This window comes from Gracilinanus agilis, chromosome 2 (assembly GCF_016433145.1).
Source record: "Gracilinanus agilis isolate LMUSP501 chromosome 2, AgileGrace, whole genome shotgun sequence".
Lineage (NCBI taxonomy): Eukaryota > Metazoa > Chordata > Mammalia > Didelphimorphia > Didelphidae > Gracilinanus > Gracilinanus agilis.
In genome coordinates this window covers 166634554-166655143 of record NC_058131.1, presented here as the reverse complement: position 1 = coordinate 166655143, position 20590 = coordinate 166634554, and the positions used below count along the sequence as shown (strand labels likewise).

Genomic DNA, 20590 nt, shown 5'->3' with positions numbered 1-20590 from the left:
GGAAGGAAGGAAGGAAGGAAGGAAGGAAGGAAGGAAGGAAGGAAGGAAGGAAGGAAAAGGAAGGAAGGAAGGAAGGAAAAGGAAGGAAGGAAGGAATATACAAAGCACTTAGTATAAGCCAGGTATCATATTAAGTGCTTTCCATATACTGTGGCATATGATCCTCATAACAACCCTAAGAGATAGGTGCTATTATCCTCATTTTACAATTGAGTAAACTAACGTAGACAGCAACTAAGTGATTTGCTCAGGGTCGAACATCTGGGAAATGTTTGAGACTACATTTAAACTCTTCCTGATTCCTGGGCTACTCTTCTATTATACTACCTAGCTGTATCTCATGGAAATGGGTGGAGAGCCCAGGTTGATGAAATTATGGCTCTTTTGAAGGACTGAAGTGAGGTTGCTTCTCACACACTAGGTGGAAGTCTTAAACTTGGGGTTCTAATGTCCTTTGGAGTTAGTTCAGAAAGTTAAACCTCTAGACTTGCAGAAACCAAGAAATTTCTCTCTGTCACAAGCTACCTGGTCGACTTGGGTCAAGTCGCTTAAACTCTATAGACCTCTATTTCCTTCACTATAAAATGGGCAAAGGGGATGGGGGTGGGGGTGGACCAGATGACCTTGAAGATCCCTTCCATAACTCTATGTTCTTCTGCTCCCTCCATTGTACTGTTGTCACTATCATTTCCCTGGCCAGTGAAGCCCATTCTGTCACAATGAGTGAACACTGGAAATGTAACAACAGGGCTCATCATCAGTTTCATCACCATGTACTTAAAATAAATTGCAGATTTTTTCAGTGTCTCAAAAACATTCATTAATTGGATTCAATATTTATTAAGCACATGCTATGATGAGAGACTATCTGGCTCACAGGAAAGAATGATGACATTTAGGATCAGAGGACCTTGATTCCCATGTTGACTTAGTCACTTACTACCTGTGACACCTCAGGTAAGTCATTTCACCTCTTTTTCACCTTTGGGCCTCAGTTTCCCACTCTGTAAAATGACAGGTTTAAACCAGATGGCTTCTAAAGTCCCTTCTTATACTAAGACCATGATCCCATGATCAGATTTTATTCAAGATACTATGTTTGACTTAAGATACAAAGACAAGAAGAACAGTACAGTCCCTGCCCTCAAGGGACTTTTATTGGGGAGAGAGAGAGGGAGAGAGAGAGAGAGAATAATACAAAGTAATTTCAAGATTTCAAGAGTTGGAAAATACTAATAGGGATCCAAGAAGCAGAAGCGAAGAGGTGGGATTTCCAGGCCCAAGGGACAACAAAGGAACGGAGGTAGGAGATGGAATGCCATGTATAGAGAACAGCTAGGAGGTCATTTTGTCTAGAATGGGGAGTGTGTGGTCTTTAATATTCCTTTATCAGGAAATCATGATTATCTCTGCCAATCAATTGAGATAATATCTATAATGTAAAGTCTTTCATACATTGCCTGGCACATAGTAGGTGCTATATAATCATCATTATTATCATTGTCATTTAGGAAAATAGCGTCTGTCTGATTTATTTTTTATCTATGTCTGATTATCTATCTCTTATCTGTCTGATCTCTTATCTATATGTCTAATTATCTATGTATGGCTGATTATCTGTCTGTCAGTCTATCTATCTGTATCTAATTATATATCTGATTACCTGTCACTTATCTGTCTGATCTATTTCTTATCTAACTATCTAATTATTTATCTCTTCTCTATCTATATGATATATCTCTTATCTGTCTAATGGTCTATCTCTGATAATCTGATTATGTCTGTCTATCTATCTATCTATCTATCTATCTATCTATCTATCTATCTATCTATCTATCTATCTATCTATCTATCTATCTATCTACCAGTCTGCCTATTTGTCTCTCTATCCATCCATCTCTCTCTCTCTCTTCTCTCCTCTCTCCTCTCTCCTCTCTCCTCTCTCCTCTCTCCTCTCTCCTCTCCACTCTCTCCTCTCTCCTCTCCACTCTCTCCTCTGCCCCCAGGCAATCTTTTTTTTTATCTGTTGTAAAGATATTTTGCTTGGTCCCCTGGCCAAAGCAGGAAATGTTCTCTTCAGCATGAAAGACTTTTCTAGGGTTCCAGCCTGCAAATGTTCTCTTTTCCATTGAGGAGGACAAGTTAGCCAATCTTGTTAGAGTTAAAAGAACAGAAAAAGAAAAATAAGATAATAGGGCTTTTCACTCTTGGGATTACAACCTATGGCTCCCAATGGAGGGTCCATGATGGATTAATAATTCCAGGAACTCCAGAGAAGCAAAAGTTCTTACTTTTCTCATCTCATTTCCTTCTGATGGGGCCAGATGGGTTGAAAGGCTTGTGAGTGAGTCCAATTAAGCACTTAAGGAAGTGTTTTTGATGGGTGTGTCCCTGCTGCTAGAGTTTAAGATGTTCTGCATCAAATAGATGTCTATTATGCTGGCACCTGAGTGTTAGAAATGCCTCTAAAACCTTTAATGATGATCCTAGTGCCCTGCATAATATGTCTCCAACCTATTTTTCCAGACTTACTTCACATTACTCCTTTTCATGTACCCTATGTCCCAACCAAACTGGTCAAATGCTATTTCTTGAACTCAGGATGCCATCTCTTACTGCTGCCTGCCTCAGTTTCCTCAACTGCAAAATGGGATAATAATAACACCTACCTTCCAAGATTTCTTTGAGAATCCAATGAAATGCTATTTTTAAAGTACCTAGTACAGCATCTGACATATGATAAACACTAATAAATGATACTTTTGATGATAATAGTAAGTTCAGAAACCAAAGGGAACTTAGTGCTCAAACAGTTCATATGAATAAGAATCCCTTCTCCACCTCTAACAAGTGGTCTTCTGATGTCTTTTGGAAGATCTCCTATGAACACAAACTTACTTCTTCCCAAAATTTCATTCTACTTTTGGATGGCCCTAATCATTAGGAGAGCTAAGTGGTATAGTGGAGAGAGCACCCAGCCTAAAGTCAGGAAGCTTCATCTTCCTAAATTCAAATCTGGCCTCTCCTTGGCAAGTCACTTTACCTTTCTTTGCCTCAATTTCCTCAAATGTAAAATGAGCTGGAGAAGGAAATGTGATGTTTGAAAAATGAGTGATCATCCCTTGTGCCTCAGTTTTCTCTTCTGTAAAATGAAAAATATCCAATGATAATCTCTGAGAGTCCTTCCATGTCTAAATCTGTGACCATTCTGGAAATCTATTCTACCTTTGAAGGGTTCTAATTGTTAGGAAGCTTCTTCTTACAGCAAGCCTAAAGCTTCCCCCTTTTAGCTGCCCTTTCTCCTTCCTTTCTCCCTCCTACTCCCTGATCCCCCCAATTAAGCATTTTCTTCTCCATGCTAAATATTCCCATTTCCTGCAACCACTTCTCCTACAGCATGATCATAAGGCCCTTGAGTACAGCCAGAGCAGCTCCTTAAAGAATAGTGAAAAAAGCCCATTCTTAGTCTATGCTGCTAGATATATCAGTTCTTTACCTCTCCAGAGTGGCTAATGAATATAAATCAATGAAGAAATGAATCTTCATGTAGTTTTGTGAAATGAATCACTGTGCTATGGAACATTCTAGGAGATTTAATGAAGCTGGAAGCTCTCCTCCTCTCGTCTTCCCTGCCCACCTTCCCCAACTGAAGCCTACAAAATCCAGCAATTAAACTCCAGCACAATTGAAAATCTCTCTTCCAGGTGTGACCTGTCTGCCTTCGCTGCAGTGCTTGGATTGATAAGAAAGATGCAGACCAATAGAGCTCCAGATCGGGAGGGTTTCTTGGGCTTTCCATTCTCCATCCCAGGGTTTGTGATGTCTTCCTCTTCCTCCTCAGAAATCCATGGGTCTGATTCTGAAGTTCTCCCTTTCCCATACCCTGGAGGTAAAGATGATCCCAAAAGAATTGGGCGAGGGCCTGAAGCCTCAAAATCGAACAGAAAGAGCCCTCTGGGTTTCTGGCAGAGCCTATTATCTGCTTCTCTTGGCCCAAGTCCAGGTCTGAGATGTTCTGTCGATAAGAGTGTAAATAATTCCTTGGTGGCTGTGGCTCTCAGCACGCAGGGAGCCAGAGAGGTGACCTGATACTCGCCTATTGAGTTAGGGGTGAAGACAGGCCAGATACAGCCCAGGACACTAACTGCACCCACAGGGCACATTCATCAAATTCCAGAGTCATGTTCCTAGGGTGTCCTTAGAATTCCCCAATCCAATACATGGTCTTGGCATGAGCTAGAGGCTGGCAAGCATGCTCTCATCCCCATTTCTGCCACTGCCACAGAATTCTGGAGAGGACCAAAATATGACCCTGGGGAAGAGGAGTTCTCCAGGGCTGGCACCCCTCAAGAAAAACTGCACTGCAGTGAAACTCAGCACCCTACTCTTTTCATGGTTAATCCACCCCTTTCATAAGGACACATCCCTACAGCCTTTCTGGGAGAGTAGGAGGCCTGGGAAACAGTTTTCCCTTTCACCATTCATGGGTCTGACTCTGTGAGACTCACATCCTATGGCAGTGAGTAGGGTAGCTGTGGAGTCATGGAAAGAACATGGCCTTGAATGCAGAAGTCTTGGGTTCAAGCTCTAGCCCGGCCATTTATTTATACTTTCATTCATCCGTCTCTCTCTCTCTCTCTCTCTCTCCCTCTCTCTCTCTCTCTCTCTCTCTCCTTCCCAGTCTATCTCTCTGTCCTATCTACCTACCTACTTTACTTATCTATCTATCTACCTATCCACCGGTCCATCCATCTATCCATCCATCCATCTATCCATCTATCCTTACGTCCATCCATCTACCCATCTATCTATCCATCCATCCACCTATCCTTCTGTCCATCTATCTATCTATCCATCATCTACCCAGGTATCTATCCATCCGTCCATCCACCTATCCTTCTGTCCATCTATCTATCCATCCATCAACCCATCCATCTATTTTTCTGTTTTTAAAATCACGACTTTCTATCTTAGTAACAACTTTCAGACAGAGGGGCAAGGGCTAGGCAAATGGGGTAACTTGCCCAGGGGCACACAGCTAGGAGTAAGTGTCTGAAGCCAGATTTGAACCAAGTCTCCAGACCTGGTATTCTATCCACTGTGCCACCTACTTGCCCCTCCCGGCCCTGCCATTTAATAACTGAGCAAATCACTTTAACTTTTCTAAGTTTCAGTTTTTAATGGGAGGGTGGGCAGAAAGGGGAGTGACAAGGGCACTGGATTATCAGTCAGGAGACTTGGGTCCAGGAGTGTGCTGGAGCCAACTCATGACTTTCAAGAATTGATAGTTAAATTTTCAATGTGAGCATTTAATACCTCATAAATTGGCCAATGCTACAAATTGGGGCTTGATTTATTGTTTTGTTGAATGTCTAGACTTTAAAAAGTGATGGAGAAAATGTTAATGATACAGATAAAATTAAAACATGTGGTGGATACATTATTTTTTCTTCAGAGAGCCAATTGTTAGACACCAGCACATTCCCTCCTGGGTCCTGCACTCTACCTCTGAGACGTGGTCAGGACTCCATCTCTTGTGGCCTGATTTTCCTCACCCTCAACTGTAGTTGTGAGGAAATACTTTGTAAAGTATAAAGCATTTAAGAAATAGGAATTGATGAAAAATTGATGAAATCACAGGAGGGGAGAGGGGAGAGGAATAAGCATTTATTAAACACTTACTGTATGCCAGACACTATACTGAGGGATTTCCAAATATCTCATTTACTTAGCTCACGAGGTTGTCACAAGGACTGAAGGAGACTTTTTATGAAAAGTAGTATTATCATGATAATGTTTCTTGAACTGAATAAAAACAGCACATTTCTCCATGTGACTTTTTTTTAACCCTTGCCTTCTGTCTTGGAATCAATACTCTGATTCTAAGGCAAAAGTGCAGTAAGGGCTAGGCAATGGGAGTTAAGTGACTCGCCCAGGGTCACCCAGCTAGGAAGTGTCTGAGGCCAAATTTGAACCCAGAACCTCTCATCCCTAGGCCTGACTCTCCAGCCACTGAGCCATTTAGCTGCCCTTGTTCTATATATGACTGGTGGCTACAATGAGATACTGCATTTAATCCTATCACAGATCACACAGTTAGAGTTGGAAGGGACACTGGCCATCATCAAATCCATCAAACCCATCAGCCTCTTTTTACAAAGGAGGAAACTGAGGCCCAGTGGGGTTAAGTGGCTTGCCCAGGGTCCCACTGCAAATAAGTGTCTGAGGCAGGATTTGTATCTGGATCTTCTTGATTTTGAGTCCAGCCCTCTCTTTATCATGCTGCCTAGAATGCTACATATAGTTTTGTTATAATAACAAAAATTCTTATTATATTTTAGATCTTATAAAATATTTTAGACTTTCCTTATAAGGAGGAGGACCAGTGAGCCTGGCATAGAGAACAAGTTGAGTTGAGGAAACTGGGAGAATTTGTTTCCCTACTCAGACAGAAAGATAGAAAAAAGATGCCCTGGTCTAAGGACCTGGGTTCAAGGTCTGATTGTGTGGCCTTAGGCAAGTCATTTCTGGGCCTTGGCTTCCTATTCTGTAAAATGAAAGGGCTGGACAAGGTGGTCTGTAAGATCCCTCCCAGCTCTAAGTTCTATGAACCAGGGAAGCCCAAACTGCAGCTCCAAATAATACACTTCTCTTGCTCCCACTCTTCTTTGATTGTGATCTTGTGGAAGCCTTAATAGTCCGAGAGCCTGGGGCAGCTGGGTGGCTCAGTGAATAGAGAACCCAGCCTGGAGATGGGACATCCTGGGTTCAATTCTGGCATCAGATCCTTCCCAGCTGTGTGACCCTGGGCAAGTCACTTTACTCCAATTGCCTAGCTCTCACCACTCTTCTGCCTTGGAACCAATATTTGGTATTGATTCCAAGGCAGAAGGTAAAGGTTAAAAAAAAATTCCAAGAACCAATGAACCATTGATTCACTGGCCTATATAAGGCTTTGTCTTGTCTGTATTTGTGGGGAGGAGGGACGGGAGAGGGTGTGAGGAGCCAAGAGGTGAACAGAGCTGGAGAAATGGTGGCCTGCTGCCCTTGGAAACTTTGTCTGGTATTCTGAGAATCTGCCCAGCTGGCTCTGTGGAGGTCATCCAGGCCACATGCCTGAACCTCTCGTCTTTTGTTTCTATTTGCTGAAAGCAGCTACCTCCTTTCCCGTTTCAAGTCCAGATCCTTTTTGTGGAGGAGCTCATCCTTCACCCTCTACTGCCTGCTTGAACCCTAATGATATGATCTAACTTCCTCTCTCCCAAAGCAAGAGTCCCCCACAACTTCTTCCTGGCTTCGCCAAGGCTGCTCTGTGCTGCCCTTGTACCGCCATGCTCGTTCTGAAGGAGAATCCAATTTTACCAAGACCTGAGAAATCAAATGCTCATTCACCATTTTTCTCCTCAGCCCCGACAGTGTTCCCAGAGAGGCGGCTAGCCAGGAAAGTAGCCTTAATGACCTCATGGTCTAATCATTTTTCAAAGGCTCCTCTTCCTCCTAACTTTCACAGATCATTTTCTAAATGTACCAGCAGGGTCCAAACACAACTTCTAAAAGAAGCCTCTGCAGGAGACCTCGAGCTCGAGTATTCATAGCATTCTCCTGGCTTTAGCCAGAGACTCTACCATTCAGGAAATGATCTGTAGTAGAGGATGTAAACACTGATGGGAAGAACTGCTCTCTGGCTTTGTAGCCTTGGCCTCTGTTTGGCCCATCGCTCAGTCAATGAGGGCAGTTTCCTAATATTCCCTAAATGAGGCATGTCAAAAATTGTTCTCCCTCCAGAAAGGAGCAGTAACATGTTTATACCTCCAACAAGATGCCACCTACCTGGTTACAGGTGTTAATATCTACCCCATTCCGCAGATGATCCAAAGCTTTATCCAAGTTCCCCGATCTTGCTGCCCTCAGAAAACTGGTAGCAGCATCGGCCTACAAAGAGAAGAAATAACAGACCGTGAGTTACCCATCCATCCATCCATGCATCCATCCATCCATCCGTCCATGCATCCATCCATCTGTCCATGCATCCATCCATCCATCCATCCATCCATCCATCCATCCATCCATGCATCCATCCATCCATCCATCCATGCATCCATCCATCCATCTGTCCATGCATCCATCCATCCATCCATGCATCCATCCATGCATCCATCCATCCATCTGTCCATGCATCCATCCATCTATCCATCCATCCATCCATGCATCCATCCATGCATCCACCCATCAGTTTACAACCCACAAAGTCAAGAAAAAATTATGGTAAGCAGGATAAACCTTGAGGCCAGTAGCATAAAAGCAAGAGGGTCAAATAATGACACCTCCTGTCTATTTGAGAACCCAATAAAGGAGCCCTGCTCCATGCCTCTGACAGACTGAAAGACAGATGATATTAAATGTCTCACTGAGGGGGCTGAACACTGACAAGCTGAGACTAGCCAACAGTCTTCCTGGTGGCTAGGGAGCAATCCATCCTCCCAGAGACTCTACAGGAGTCATCACTCAGCCAAGATAGACTCTTCGCCCACAGTTCTCTCAGAACGGACTTCACGAAAGTCTTTTTCCAATGCTGAATCACGACATGGGGGTGGCTTGGGGTTCTCAAGGGCTGAGTCAATGAAATCCAGTGCTGGAAAGTCTTAAAGTGCAGACCCAGGACACACTGTTACTTTGAACCATAGGACCGGCTTAGAGGAGCTTAGAGAGGCTCACCACCATGTTAGCTGCTGACAGATGACCATTTTGTCCAGAGTCACTCTTAAGACTGTCTACTAAGTTTTCAGAGGGGTCATGATCGGGATCAGTGTAGACAGCCCCCATGCTGATGATTTTTTTTTAAACCCTTGTACTTCGGTGTATTGTCTCATAGGTGGAAGATTGGTAAGGGTGGGCAATGGGGGTCAAGTGACTTGCCCAGGGTCACACAGCTGGGAAGTGGCTGAGGCCAGATTTGAACCCAGGACATCCTGTCTCTAGGCCTGGCTCTCAATCCACTGAGCTACCCAGCTGCCCCCTAGAAATCACATTCTTAAATGGCAAACCCACCAATATTTTTGCCAAGAAAACCTCAAATGGAGTTGCAAAGAATCATACTTGACTAAAAACAACTGAACAACATAACTACATACACATACGTATATACAGACATATATATGCCTGTACATTATATCTCTATCATAAAGTACAGATTTACTAAATTTTATTCCTTGTTTGCAAAAGAAACTTTACTGAAGGTGGGTAATGTATAAACAAGCTAAAGGGCAGGCTGGAACCAGGTTATAAAGAGATTTAAATGCCGCATAGAGGACTTTATACAATGTCCCCAAAACCTTAATTCGGTTTTGTTTTTGTTAACTTCAGAATTATAAATGCTTCAGACTTATAAAAAACTTTTCAAAAGTTAATTATTTAAATTTTTAAAAATATTGATGTTTCTTATTAAAATTCAACATAACCATCCATGTTGTGTTGTGTGTCACTCTAACTGATCTTCAAATGTTAAAAAACTTTATTAGGGGGCAACTAAGTGACTTAATGGATCAAAAGTCAAGCCTAGATACATGTAAAATCCAATGGAATTGCTCCTTGGCTATGGGAGCAGGAATGGAGGAAGGGAGGGAAAGAACATGAATCATGGAACCATGGAAAAATAGTCTAAATTAATTAACTTAATAAATTAAAAAAAAAAAAGAAAGCCAAGCCTAAAGATGGGAGGAACTGGGTTCAAATCTGGCCTCAGATACTTCCTAGCTGTGTGATCCTGGGCAAGTCACAAGCTCAATTGCCTAGCTAGCCTTTACCACTCTTCTGTATTGGAACCAATACACAGCATTGATTCTAAGACAAAAGGTAAGGGTTCCAAAAAAAAAAAAAAAAAAAACAAAAAACCCAACACCTTTATCAGCTGCTGCTCAGAGACTGAAAGGGTTGTATTTGCAATCCTAGCCATCCAAAGAATAAGGTTACTTATAACATGTGACCATTTTGACATGACCCCATAAAAAAATCGTCTTTTTGAGATAACTCGAGTCACCAAAGTAACCCCCAGTCAAGAGGACTAAGAACCTCTCCTGACCCACCAATTTGAGAAAGTATCAGCCAGAAACTGTCAAACACAAACTACATAACAAAGTGCTCCATATTGTTGAAATTAAGGTCTCAAATTAATTTTTCAAAAATTCATGAAACAAAATAAGCATAAAAGAATTTTTAAACAAATGTTCAAATTATGTTGTGTTTTTTTTGTATGTTTGTAGTATTGATGCTTCTTAAGGTATTAAAGTTTCAAACTGAACTAAGAAATCTGGGAAACTCTTGATCCCAGAAATAAGAGGGAGCCATTGGACTTTACTGAGTGAGAAGAGGGAGTGACTCTGCTCAGATTTGCCTTTTGGAGAGTGTGGGGGAAATGAATTGGAGTCTGGAGAGACTTAATATAGGGAGAGCAAATAGGAAACTATTTCAATAGACTCAGCCAGAAGTAATGAGGTCCTGAACTAGGGTCATGGCCATGGGAATAGACAGAAAGAGGCATTTGTGAGAAATATTGTGAGAGCAGAAATGAAAAGATCTGATAACTGATTAGATATGAGGATTGAGGTGAGGAGGCATTGGGAGGTGCCATGACAATAATAGTAAAATTTGGAAGAGGGGTGGGCTCAGTCCACCCTAATTTGCTCCTTTTCACTTAAGATATTTTATGGGCAAATAGACCATTGGCTTGGGAGGAAATGAAACTAGCAATAAAAGGACATTAATAACCTGGAGCAAGTCTAAGGTTCAACCAGATGGGTGAGAGGATTGGAAATGGTGTCATTTGAAGGGACTGGAGATATTTAACAGGAAGAAAAGACCTGGAGGCTGGGAGAGGGATGGAATGCTGCTGTTGCCTTGAGAGGTAGCATGTATAGAGGAAAGAGAGATGAGGTCAGAGAAACTGATGTGAAGCCCAGCTCGACTCCTTGTGTCAAAGTGAAAGATTTTCATTTCCTGACTGTGGTTCGTCTCCCTAATTCCTCTTTGTCCATATAGATCACTTACCATCAGGAACACTTATTTATCTCAGATGTAAAGGACCAACCAGAGGCAGCAAGAACCAAAAAAACAAATGAATGCCCCCAGGTTTTGTGGTTTTTTCCCCTGCGTGTTAAGCGAAGGCAATGAATCAAGTGACAGACCATATATGACTCCATTTTCACCACATTCTTTCCAAGTATCAGAATCTAGTGGCTTCTTTCCTTCCCCCTGGCTATCCTCTGCTTCCTCCCCCAATCCCATCATTCCTTTCTTCAGACAATTAGTCTTTCAGCCAGCAAACATTTATTTGGCTTTTATCATCCCAGGCACTAAGAGCTGGGGCTACAAAGAAGGGAGTACACCGTCCCTACAATTAAGGAACTTAGAAAATTCATCTTCATGGGTTCAAATCCAGCCTCAGCCACTTCCTAGCTACGTGACCCTGGACAAGTCACTGAACCCTGTTTGCCTCAGTTTCTTCAACTGGAAAATGAGCTGGAGAAGGAAATGGCAAATCACTCCAGTATCTTTGCCAAGAAAACCCCCAAATGGGATCACAAAGAGTCAGGCACAACTGAGATGAATGAACAACAACACTCTTAAGGAAATTACATTCTAATGAGTGAGAAGACATGCAAATAACTAGAAGCCTAGGAGATACATTCAAACTTAATGGAGGGTAATCCCAGTGGAACAACCCTGAGGAACTGGGTGGGTGGACAGAGAGGGAAGCTGGGAAAGGTTTCCTACAGAAGGTAGAATTTGAGCTTAGTCTTAAAGGTAGCCAGGGAAGCTAAAACACAGAATTGAGGAGGTTGGGCTTTCCAGGATGGAGGACAGCCAATGACAAGGTACAGTCAGAAGATATAGTATGGTATGTGAAGAACAGCAAGGCCAGTTTCACAGGCCATAGAGTCTGTAGAGGGGAATAAAGTGTAATAAGAAGGCTGAGAAGGTGAGAAGAGGCCAAGTTATAAAGGGCTTTAAATGTCCCAAAGAGGATTTTTATATTTAATCCTGGAAGTAATAGGGAGCCAAGGGAGTTCATTGGAAAGAGGTGAGGTGGGGATGACGTGGTTAGTTAGACCTATCCTTTAGAAAAATCACCTTGGCAGCTAATTGGAAAATGGATTTCAGTAGGAAAGATATATAAGGAAAAGAGACAAAATAGAAGACAAAAAAACGCTGTTGCAATGGTCCAGGCAAGAAATGATGAGGGCATGAAGTAGGGTTGCAGCTGTGTGAGTAGAGAGAAGGGGGCATATGAGATATGTTATGAAAAGGAAAAGCTACAAGTTTGGTCAATAGATTGGCTGTGCAGGGTGAAGAGAGTGAGGGATCAAGGATGTCACCCAGATTGCAGGTCTGGGTGACAGAGATGTGACAGTTCTTTGGCCAATGGGTTGTCATCTTTGAAGAAGAAGTAAAGACAGGGCAACCAAGTGGTGCACTGGATAGAGTACCAGGCCTGGGTTCAGGAAGATCCATCTTTCCAGATTCAAATCTGGCCTCAGATTTGGTAATCATTGCTTAGGGGATGTTAAGATGAGACATGGAAATAAAGAAATGTGGCCCTGGGCAAGTCACTTGACCATATTTGCCTCACTTTCCTCATCTGTCAAATGAGCTGGAGGAGAAAAATGGCAAATCACTCTAGTATCTTTGCCAAGAAAACCCCAAATGGGGTCATAGAGTCAAATACGACTGAAAATGATTTAACAATTTTAAAAAGAACTTGTTCTACTTGGACCTAAGGAAGAGAATTAAGAGAATTGGGTGGACATATTTCAGAAGAGCATACTTTGGCTTCACAAAGGGAAAAGATATTTGACATTGCAGTTTTCAGCAACAGAACAAGCTATCCTGTAAAGTAGTGAATTTTCTATCACTAAAAATATTTGAGTAGAGCCTTGACCAGCATTTGTTATAGAAACAATTCCAGAATAAAATGGCAAATTGGATAACATAAATTCTTAGATTTCTTCCAGTTCTGACTCTGCCATTTAAACCTATGTAACCTTGGGCAAATCATTTATCTGCTCTGAGTCTTAGTTTTCTCCTCTGACAAACAAAGGAACTGGTTCCAGTTGCCACTTAGCTATCATTCTATCAGCTCAGTGTCTGAAATTAAATTCCTCAGTCACAGAATAGCAGAGATAGAAGAGGATTCAGAAATCCTTTCATCTGACTCCCCTTATTTTCAGATGAAGAAACTGAGTACCAGAGATCTGCACATGGCTGCACAGGTGGCAAATGGCTAAGAAATCCAAGGGTCTTTCTATAACTGACCCAGACACATTTACCTCCCACCTGGCTCAGACCTTCATATCAGACTACTTCTCTGCCCCAATGGCATTCTCACTGCTGACAATGCCTCCATAGCCTCCTCCTCCAATTGGTGAATTTATTCCTGGAATCTCAGTTGAAGAAAGTACCAACCCAGTCATGCTTCCTTCCAACAGGCTTACTATTCTATCCCTCCAACTGCTGCCAGATTGATTTTTATTAAAACACTGGATCTAGCATGTCACTTTCCTTGCCGTAGAGCCTACAATGGTTTTCTGTTTATTCTCTATAGAACAAGTCCAGACTCTTCAGGTAGCAATTCAAAGTTTTGCTTCAACTAGCTCTATCTTCTTTTTAGGTCTGACTATTCTCTTCCACAAGAGTTTCCTGTTTCTTCCAGACTGATTTCTTTACTAAGCCCCTCCTTCAAACCCCCAATTAATTTCTTTTGTGTGGGGATACCTTTCTCTGTCTTTGTAGCAATTCAAATCTCCTTTGGCCTTTAAGTCTCTAAATATTACATGACTACCAAAGTCCCATAGAAGTTCCCCTTCTTTTTCAAAGTAGTGATCTTTTCCTTCTCTAATACCTTGGAGCATGAGGTAAACCATTCAACCCAACTCATGTTGTTTCTACTATATTATTTCATATCAGTGGAGTTTTCCCATTTTTTATAAAGACCCACATAGCACCTGGCATATTACAATGTTCATTTTAATGAGATTTATATTTTGATAAAGTAGCCAATTCATAATCTCACTGGCATTTCTTTCACTCTTAAAGAAGGTAACTCACTCATTCCTTCTCATTTTATGTAATTATAGGCCTCGATTTATTCCTACTTTCTTGTATTTTATAGAAAGCCTTTCCCAATTCCTCTTAATTTGAGTGCCTTCCCTCTGTTAATTATTGCTTATTAATCCTCTATATAGCTTGCTTTATATGTATTTGTTTGTATCCCATCTCTCCCATTAGATGGTAAGCTCCTTGAGGGCAGGGACCAATTATCTATTACCTCTTTTTGTATCCTCAAGGCTTGGCAGAATACCTAGCTGCACAGTAGGCAGTTAACAAATGTTTCCTGATTGACTGATTTCTCATACTATTTTTATCTACATCCTCCTATCTACTTGGAGGTCTTCCTCTGAATTTTGCAGTCTATTCTTGGACACCTTGTCTTTCCTTCAGTATTGTTCATTCAACCAAGTCACCTCTTCTTTTAGTTTTACCAACCAAATTTAACTGGCAAAAACATAAGAGGGATTAAAGGGAGAAACTTACGGTGTAATTTCCCATCTTTTCTTTCAATTGCCCTCAGAGATGGTTCTGTAATTAATCTCAGATGCCCCCCAAACACACGCACTAAACCATGTAACCCAACTATTTCTATCCTCCATTGGCAATCCTCTATATTCTAAACTAGAGGGAGGAAGTAATTCATCTAAGTTAACAGAGTCTGGGCTAACTAATTACAGTCCCCTCAGAAAGGAAATAGGAGAAAATGAAGAGGGAAGAAAGGGAAAGGAAGTGATTGAATTCCAAATGGAGCACAGGATGTAAGGGAATGAGTTGCGGATAACTGAGACACCCAGACTATTATTATACTTTGCACTTCCTGTGTGGGGTAATACTAATATGGCAATAGATCAAAAACTTAGGGAGCATCAACCAAGGGCTAGAGAAGAGACAGGAAGAATGTGTTTAAATGTCATCATGCCTTTCAGCATAGGAGAGAAGAGTCAAAAGTGGGGTTTATGACATAACAGAAGGTAGGCAAAGTTTATTTTTCAAGAAAAAAAATCAACTCTGGAGGAATAGAATCCCAGCATTATCTCTCTCTGTGTGTCTCATTCTCTCCCTCCTTTTTTCTTTCTCTTTCCTCTCTCTGACACTCCCTGATCTCTTCTTTCCTTGTCTGTCTCTCTCTTCTTTCTGTTCATCTACCTTTGTGATTTTCTTTATCTCTGCCTTTATATCTGCAATAATTTCTTCTGACTGTGTCTGTCTCTCTCTTCTCTCTGTCCATCTTCTCTGTACCCCCTCTCTCTCTCTCTCTCTCCTCCACCCAAATGTTCCAGTTACCTTGGGCTTTATATGCTAGCTCTCTTGTAAACAATATTTACACAGTGCAACACTGATTTTAAAAAACAAGACAAAAATGTGTACTCAGAACAAATGATCAGAAAACTACCCTTCAGGCTCAAACATGGAGCAATCTCTCAAACAGCCAAAATCTCTTTCCCAAGGGCCCCAGTTTCAGTGGAAACCTTGTTAGTTTTGGAAAACCACTGCTAGCACTTCTAACAAGAAATGGTAGACTGCATCCCTATGTCCCTTCAGATACTATAATATAAGGAGAACAATCCCCATTCAGGTTTCTAAGCTGGGGTGTTTTGTATATCCTTTATCATCTCCCACCTGTCTGTAATGAGAAGCATCATTCACATGGATAGTTCTAGGAGATTGATTCTAGCCTTTAGAGAAAGGTTTATAAACAGCCAAGCACATGTTTCACCTCTGCTCCCACTCCCTTAGTTCTTGGGCAAAAGAGGATTTTCTGTTACTATAGTTGTTTAATAATGATAATGATAATAATAATAATAATAGTAATAATAATTTCAAATTATGTCTGAGGTGTCTTACTGCCAAAGAAAGATTTACAGATCATCACAGGCGATTGTAATCATACCTCACACACTGAAACATGAAATCAGAAAGGATCACTGAGTAATTCAAAGTGGGTCCAGGAAAAGAACCAGGATTCCTGGCTTCTTTTTAATCATCAACATAGCTGTTTGGGGTGCTTTGGGAAAATCATGGCATAAAGAATAGAGTTCTGGACTCAGTGTCAGAAGCGTATTGGTTCAAATTCTTCTGGAGACACTTACTAGCTGTGTGGCCCTGGACAAATCACTTAGACTCTTTGAACTCTTGTTCATCATCTGTAAAACAAGAGTGTTGTACTCGAAGGTCCCTTCCAGCTCTAAACCTATTGAGTCTATGGTCTTTGTTCCTTCTGAATTCACCACCTATTACTTAAAGGAGCCTATGGCTGTAAGACCTTGAGCCTTCTGCCTCAGTCACTTTAATGTCCCAATGTACAAAGTAAGACACTTATTACCCCAACTAGAGTGGGTTTGGGATTTGCTTTATTTTTGAATAACATTTACGACTTAGTTGGTCTAGGGAACTCCCAATAGCCATTTTAGACTGGCCCCCCACACTTAGAGTCCTAGAGAATTGTCTAGGAGCCGTAAAAGATTAAGTGACCTATCCTGGGACACGCTGCCAGTGTATGTTCAATGAAAAACTCAAATCCATGTCTTTCTGATTACAGCCATATCTGCTGCCTCTCACTAGGATGACTATTTATAAAATACTAAATGGGGAGGGGGCTGTAAGACGTTTGAGGCTCTAATAATAACCCTGCAGGGAACTGGCGTATCCAGCTGACGGTGAGAGCCTCAGTGAAGTTTTGTCCTCATTGTAACTCATTCAATGAGAACATCGTCGTCATCTTCTGTGAAGGAAATCGGCTGGCATCGACAGGGGCAAATTCGGAGGCAAGGAGTATTCCGTCAATGAACTTCCTAAAACAAACCACAAAGCTTCCCTCTACTTCTCTACAAGAGCTACTTGGGGTGGGGGCGGGCGGGCAATGGGAGTTGCTCTGCTTTGGGGGGGGGGGCGGGAATCAGTGTAATGCCTACCTTAATTTTACCTGCCAGGTTTGTGAGACTGAGGTGAAGAATGGCAGCCAATGACAGGAGAGAAATCTGGATGGGGCAACAGGGATTTCGGTTCGCTTGCTATGCGAGGAACCTGATGGGGCAGAGCTGTTCATTCGCAGTTGCTTCCTCAGAAGGACACACGTCAAAGCCCCTTCCCCTTAGGGGTAGGAGGGAAGCACAGCAGCGTGGAAGCTACAGGTTTTTTAAGGCAGATATCTGAGCATTCCCAGCAAGCTAAATTAGGGGACCAGGTTCAGCTGCAGCCTCCTAAATCCGGAGGAATTTTCCTCTGGATTCTGCGAGAAGCCTCCCTGTGTGTCTCAGTATGAGGCAGCAAAAGGACACAGCAGCAGTTCGGCTATGCCGGAAAAGGGATTTCAATCTCTGCACCAAAAGCCCTTCCGTGGAGAGCCCTCTGAAGGCAGTTCCTGAAGCCCCTTCTCTCCAGAGCGCCGGCCCCCTCCCCAAATCAGCCCTCCCGCTCGCCTCCCCTACCCCCCCTCCAGCAGTCAGCCTCCGGGTCCATTTAGTTACAGCAGCCCTTACACAGATTAAAATGATAGCAACACATGGGCTCCAATAGCAAAGCGGCTCGCATGCAGCTGGCCGGCTTCCCAGAGCCCGGGGAAGAGGCGAGGCAGCCCCAAGTCCCTTCGTAATTAAAAACAGAAAAGCAACAAGAAGCTTTCTTTCATTCGAGCCCAATGACAAGCAGGTTGAATACTCACAGCAGGGTCTGGATCGGACCTGCCCTGTCTCGCTGCCATAGTCCAGCACTTGAGCTGAAATCCGAGCCCTGTCTCCCTTCTCGGCCTCCCCCCACCCCACCCCCCCAACCTTAGTTATCTATTCCCCCAGCTTTGCCAGAGCCTGCAAGTTACATCTCGAGAGCCAGTAAGTTACACGGCATTCTAGCTAAAAATACAGGCTTCTTCCTCCCGGCTCCAGTGCACCACAGAGACCCTGCGCTGGCCAGCTACTAATGGAATTTCTTCATTTTCTCTCCATTATTATGTCAGACGGGATAGTTAATACGGAGCCATCTCCGGAGGGAAGCGGACTGCTGCCAAGAGAAGGGGGTGGGTCAGAGCTGCAGGTGCTGTCCTGAAAATGGGAGAGAGGAAAAGTCCGGCAGATGCAAAAAGAAATCATAGACGTCCAATGGAGAAGACGAACCCTGAGCTGCATGGTTTTCTTAGCCTGCCTCCTCCTACCCACCCTAAATGACAGAAGGAAGGGGCCCTGGAGTCTGCAAAGATGCCCAGGGTGAGCTCAGCAAACTCTATTTATGCCCCATAACCAATTTGCATGTTTCAAGTGCTTACATCCTGTCCTAAGATACCAGCTAATCAGCCTATCCCAGCCTGCTTGAGAGCTAAGCCCCTGAAGGAAGCGGATGGCCAGCAAAAAATATGTTATTGCAGTCCATGGGTCAGTGGCTCTTTCCCCCTCTCCCCGCCTCTGCCCATCTCCCCCTCTCTATCACCTCCTTCTTTCTCCCCCTTCTCTCTTCCTCCAGTGGCTACAGTCCTATACAGGGGATAGGATTGGCAATGAATGTACTTGGTGCAGTGATAACTGGGATTTTCTTCTCTGGGAGGTCATTCCTTCCTGGGGGGGGGGGGTCACTGAGAGGAGCAGAGGTCCAAGCCCACTTAATTCATCCAGGGAGCCAAGGGCACTTGGCAAAGTACTTTGGATGTCACCAGGGACTCGATAAGGGCAGGACTCAGGACTGAAGGATGAGACATCAGCAAATGCCACGGCAGGACGGAAGGCCACAGCCAACATCGGGGAGCTTTATGCACACTGAGGTCTTTTTAAAAAAATTAATAACCGGCCTCTCTTGGGTCTTTCTGTAGGATTGCTCTTGGTTTAGCCAGTCATCTTTTCCTTTCTTATCACTGCCACAACCTGCAGTCATGATGCAGTTGGCTGACATTCTCCCCCCACTGATGGCTCCATAGGCTCATAAGTGCATAGCACATCATAGCTCAAAGGGACCTTAGGGGCCTTCTAGTTCAATCCCTTCATTTTACAAATGAAGACACAAGGACCATATACAGTCATGACAGGATCTGCCTACTGTCACACGGATGGTTAGTGTCAAAGCTTGGTCCCAAATTCAAGTCTCAATTCTTGGTCTCTACGTACTAGCAGTGATGATAGTTCTAGAACTTAGATGATGCCAGCCGGGAAGTCTTCAAAGTCATCTTAGCAAATGGGGAAATTATCTCAAGCAAAAAGGGTACAAATCAAGTTTGGGGAGGGAGAAGTAGCAATAAAGAAAACTTCTCTGTTGTGTCATTTTTGAGTCATGTCTGACACTTCATGACCCCATTTGGGGTTTTCTTGGTAAAGATACTGAAGTGGTTTTGTCATCTCCTTCTCCAGCTTATTTGACATATAAGGAAACTGAGGCAAACAGGGTTCAGTGATTTGCCCAAGGTCACACAGTAAGTATATAAGGCCACATCTGAACTTGGGAAGATAACTCTACCCACTGTACTGCCTAGCTACCCAATAAAACCTCTAACTTATATTTATGTAACATTTTACAGTTTTATGAAGAATTTCCATACAGCCCAATGAGGTAGATGGGCTAAGTGTCATTATTTCCATTTTTTAGATGAGGAAACACTGTCACAGAGATAATCACAGGATTTGGGAAATCATCTAGGCCAGTGGTTCCCAAACTTTTTTGGCCTACTGCCCCCTTTCCAGAAAAAATATTACTTAGCACCCTGGAAATTAATTTTTTTTTAATTTTAATAGCAATTAATAGGAAAGATAAATGCACCTGTGGCCATGACCGCTTCCCTGGATTGCTGCAGCACCCACCAGGGGGCGGTAGCGCCCACTTTGGGAATCACTGATCTAGTCCAAGGGCTAGGAGTTTTTAACTTTTTTTTTTGTCCTACAGATTCTTTGGCAACCTGATGAAACCTCTGCTCTCCTTCTCAGTAATGTTTTTTTAAAAGGAATAAAATAAAATGCATAGGGTTACAAAGGAAACCAGTGGTATTAAAATACGGTTATCTAAGACAGTTAGGTGACTCAGTGGATAGAGTACCAGGCCTTGGACATAGGAGGTCCTGGGTTCAAATCTGACCTCAGATATTTCCTAACTGTGTGACTCTGGACAAATCACTCAACTCCCATTGCCTATCTCTTACTACTCTGCCTTGGAACCAATGCATATTATTGATTCTAAAACAGAATAAGGTGTTTTTTTAAATACGGTTATCAAAAATAAATTTTAAACTAAGGTCGCAGGCCCCAGATTAAGAACCTTTGTTTATTTTTTTTGAAAATTTTATTTAATTAATTGATTTATAATATTTTCCCATAGTTACATGATCCATGTTCTTTCCCTCCCCTTTTCCCCCCAAATCACCCCCCACCCCAGCCAACGAGTAATTCCACTGAAGAATCCTTGATTAAGTGAAGCCAATTTTATAGGTCAAAAAACTAAAGGTCAAATGGCAAAGCGATGCCCAAGGCCACCCAGCCAGTAAGTAGCAGGTTAGGATGTCTCTAGACACCTTATCCAG

General features: G+C 42.6%; 1 protein-coding gene across 1 annotated transcript in view; it reads right to left on the bottom strand.

The window, feature by feature from the left end:
• LOC123233418 (ankyrin-1-like) overlaps window positions 1-18827 on the bottom strand; it is a 139489-nt gene extending 120662 nt beyond the window's left edge. Inside the window, exons 1-3 of the mRNA XM_044659533.1 lie at window positions 18731-18827; window positions 15168-15281; window positions 7831-7934 (exon numbers count right to left, since the gene is read on the bottom strand). Coding sequence (XP_044515468.1) covers window positions 7831-7934; window positions 15168-15281; window positions 18731-18827 — 315 coding nt within the window. The remainder of the gene's footprint in view (window positions 1-7830; window positions 7935-15167; window positions 15282-18730) is intronic.
• Window positions 18828-20590: the final 1763 nt, after the last annotated feature.